Source organism: Pterocles gutturalis, unplaced genomic scaffold, assembly GCF_000699245.1.
Source record: "Pterocles gutturalis isolate BGI_N339 unplaced genomic scaffold, ASM69924v1 scaffold6188, whole genome shotgun sequence".
NCBI classification, from domain to species: domain Eukaryota; kingdom Metazoa; phylum Chordata; class Aves; order Pterocliformes; family Pteroclidae; genus Pterocles; species Pterocles gutturalis.
In genome coordinates, this window is record NW_010122841.1 from 13201 (window position 1) to 17389 (window position 4189).

At 39.6% G+C, this 4189-nt stretch overlaps 1 protein-coding gene across 1 annotated transcript; it reads right to left on the reverse strand.

Annotated features, from left to right (window-relative positions):
* Positions 1-2764: 2764 nt before the first annotated feature.
* Positions 2765-4066, reverse strand: FAM96B (family with sequence similarity 96, member B; the record flags this gene model as incomplete). The annotated part of the gene is made up of 3 exons (XM_010077657.1): positions 2765-2862; positions 3399-3444; positions 3941-4066. Coding segments are annotated over 3 exons (270 nt in total), but the record flags the coding sequence as incomplete, so codon positions are not given.
* Between the last annotated feature and the right edge of the window lie 123 nt (positions 4067-4189).

Consider the following 4189-nt stretch of genomic DNA (forward strand, 5'->3'; position numbering starts at 1 on the left):
AGCTGGGAAGACATCTGTTCCCTCCCAGGAAGCAGGACTGTGTGGGCAGGCCCGGGTATGTGCAGAGTGGTGGAGCCCGAGATGCACAAACTCTGTTGGTCTGCAGGCTCAACACAGCGCAGGTTACTCTAGTGCACAACACAGCTAGCTGCCCTAGGGAGCTCCTGTTGCAGTGTTTGCAGATGTGAGAGTAGTGAAGGCCGTTCAGCCACCCCTGCTAGGCTCTGCCCAGAGCCTAGGAATGTGAAACAGATGTCTGCTTCTGGCATTTTTCCTGAACTTGAATGAGGCTGTTTGTATTCAACACAGCTGCTCTAGAGGGTCATAGTTTCTGATGGAATGTGTCCTATTACAAAGCATTCCAGAGGCTAAATTTAGGGGTAGCTTTCTGGAAAAAGAAAAGTCTGAAAGGAAATATTTATAACAAATGAATGTTTTCTTCTCCCACTTTCTCTCCATACAGCAGGAGCCAGCTAATGATCATTACAACCAGGAAACAGAAGATTTTTGCTAGAACTGGCAGGTATCATTCAGCAAGTATCCAAGCTGAGGGAGCCTGTACAGGAGGACCTGTGATCTCCAGCAAAGTAACTATGGTTTGCCCTTACTGTTGTTTACATCATCTCACAAACATCACTTAAAGAAACATCCAGATCTAAAGTAATAGAACTGTCCATCCCTAAGTAGCAGAAATCAGATCTTTTCTTTGATATCCCACAGGGTCCCTTTACTGAAAAGTCATTCCCCAACTATGTGCTATAAATTTAAACAATCTAACCAGTTACTGTTGCTTCTCTGAAAAGAAAAGTGCACACCCAGGGTGCCTCATAAGGCAAGTGCCAACATCCCAATAAATGATTTAACACAATTATTATGTAGTGGTGAAAATCAAGCAGAGATTCAACAAAGTGTAATTTACTAATTCCTCCTCAGAGTGCAGGCTGAAGCAATCTGTTGGCAGCTTAGTCATCCTTCTGTTTTCCCCCAGCACATATTTGCATTCCTTTCTTCCCCAAAATCTGGGAGGGCAAATTTATTTTCTATCAAAAAAAAAAAAAAAACAACCCACAAACAAACTTTCTTCCCTGAAATCTGGGAGGGAAAATTTATTTTCTATCAAAAAGAAAAAAAAAAAACAACCCACAAACAAAAGCAAACCCACCAAGCGCGCATTGCCTACAAGCTGCCTGCATGCATTGCCATGGCTGAAGTTTCATTTGTGGTGCAAAGGTTGGCAATGTCAGAACTGATCAGTTCACTGATTCATTAAGAGAGGCAAAGATAGTATTAACAGCTGGGTCATTCTGCTCCTTTCCCAACATTAAAACTACACAAATATTGTCTTTATTTACCATTGCATTCATACGTCCAAGCAAGTGTTGATCATTCAAAGGATGCTAAGCCAAATAAGCAGATTAAGGCTGCTGCCGAGTTGGCTTTCTGTAGAAGCCCTGTGCAAACTGGGTGCCTCATTTCTGAAATGGGAAGATTTGGATTTGTTTCTGTCCCATTTTGCTATGTGACTTTAGATGTTACACTTGGGTCACCACTGCCTCAGTTTCCTCAGCTGCTCAACACACACTAGAGTGGACTACTACACAATGGTTTACATAGTGTTCGTAAGCTTCACCATTTTTAAAATAGCATCTGAGACCCTCCAAGAGAAAATACTACTGAAATGTAAAGCATTACCATCAAAGAGGTGAGCACAATCTACTTTTTTATAAATGTATTAGTTACTCTCCAGATAACTGATGACGATTAAGGTAACATTGCACATGTGCAGGCACCAAAATACCCGATAGGATTTCTTTAGCAGGTTGTTATTTTTCCATGTCGTCCATGTCTAGAAACATCTTTTACAAAAGTTCAGATTACCTCTGGAATACTATCTTAATGAATTTTCCTATTGTCAGTTTCCACCAAAGACAATAGTTTAGTGAATGCCACATTTCCCACACTAGAAGGTCAGGCTAGGTGTTATTACTATATCTCAATACTTTTCAAGCAAAACTTGTCATTTAGCTGTCAAACTTTGCCAGGAAAGTCTTTCAGCAGAGGGTTGCTGGACTGTTCGTACTGAAAACTCTGAATGACTCCCTCCTATATTGTGGCAGGTGCATGAAAAAAAAGCCTACCTCAAAGATACTGTATTTCCTACAACAAGCAACAAGTAATTAAAAATAAATAATGTTTTATACAGGTCTAAAGAGCCCTCCGTATCTGGCTAATCCAAGTTAATATAATAAAAAACAGGCAGATTATTTAGAAGCTTTTATACTTATTGCTAAAACGTGTTACAACTTTGCACACATGAACTTATACAATTTTTGATGTCTGAAGCTAAAATTATACCAGCAGTCCAATACAGTTGTATTGAATGTAAAGATTTTAACTGCAAATTAGCCTGATGTACTTGTAAAGTCCAGTGTGCAAAATACAATTCTAAAATGCAGTTTATGACTAATCTTTGGATAGTGAGAAACCTGGTAAAAACAGGTTGAAAAAAATATTTTTAAAGTAAAAAAACTACCGATGCAATAACTAATAAAATTTAAAAGTCAATTTTCATTATATTTTTGTAGATGCCTGTAAGCTAATTTCCTACATGCTATTTTTGTAGGAGTAATGAAACATTTCTTTAAGAAAATCCAAGTGATTTTATTTTGCTCATACATATATATATAGTTTAACACTAGCATCACCACTTATATACAAAATTAATGTAACACAGCAGAATACCAATGATTTCCTCATCAGGTAATTACGATCGAGCAGACAAACACTGATTCACCACTTCCAGTAAGTGAGAGTTTTCCAAAGCAGCTGCTACACGTTCTTTATCAGCAAGCTGTTTATTAACTGTGCAGAAAAAAACACCACAAGAAACCAGTCAAAACATTGTTATACAATCTCTTATTTTAATCCCTTTACTTTGAGACCCATAATCACACAGTTGCTATGGTACTCAGGTAGACCAGCAATTCTGCAGATGCTAAGTACACTGCAGAGGTGCAGTCTAAAGTCAAAGCTATCACAAATTAAACCAGGAAGCTGTTTATGATTCAGCAGCAGGGAGCTCTGCATATGTAGGTGTAACACAAGAAGAAATGTCACCCCAGCTTCTCACCATTGTCTGAGTCCTCCATAATCCAGGCAAATCAATAACTAGTTGAGAGCACAGGTTGCCTGAGGAGATGGTTAAAGTACGGTACAGAACGTATCTAAGTGTCATTATTACACATTCCTGTTCTGTAACATCCCCCGGAAGGTGATGCATGTGAAGTACCAGATACTAATCAGCTGCTCTGCAGGTGTGGGAGCCTCCTCTCTAATTTTCAAAATTTAAAAAAAAAAAAAAAAAAGACGATCATAAAACAGAGCACTGAAAACCTTACCTGCATGCTCAGATGCATGTGTTCCTGGTGTTATATGAACATCCAGCTTAACAAGCATCACAAAAGAAAAAGAGAACAAGTCAACAAAACATTCAAGTCTCAAGTTCAAACTATTTAAGAATAAAAATAAGGCAATAACAAAAACAGGGGGGAAAAGGACATTCTTGTTAATACCAGTTACTGTACATAGCAGAATAATATAAAGTCTAAAATCACTTCATATTCTGCATTTCCATCAGCTTAAGCCTCCTTCAGACAGGGGGATGAGGCACCCACCTCGCTCCTCCTGTGCCGTGGAGCACTGCAGGTGACTGCCCTCCATAACCCCACTAGCCCTTGACGTGACTGTTGCAGAACCACAACTCTGCACCCGTATTTTACTCCACTCCCCTCTCTGGTTCCTGGAGTGTTTCCCCCACCCATAATACAAAAAAAAAAAAAAAAAGCTCTAGTTATTATTCACTATTAGCCTTTTTTTTTTTCTTTCCTCCTTTCAAACACAACCCCCCTCTTTTGCTTTCCAGAGTGATTTGATTACTCACCTTAAATCTCTCAGGCAGAGATCTGATCAATTTTACCTTTATGGAGAGGCCGATTAACGTCGCCATGCTGCAGTGAGGAATGGTGGGAGTGAACTCCACTGCCACCGTGCTTTCTGCGTCATTCACCTGTTAAGAACCAAACACTTGCCATGGACAAAACTCGCGGCCCTCGCCCCAAGCTAGCTGCAGGTATTTTATGTGAAATGCAACTGGGAGCTGTACTTTGCCGCTTATAGTTTTCTTCACTTA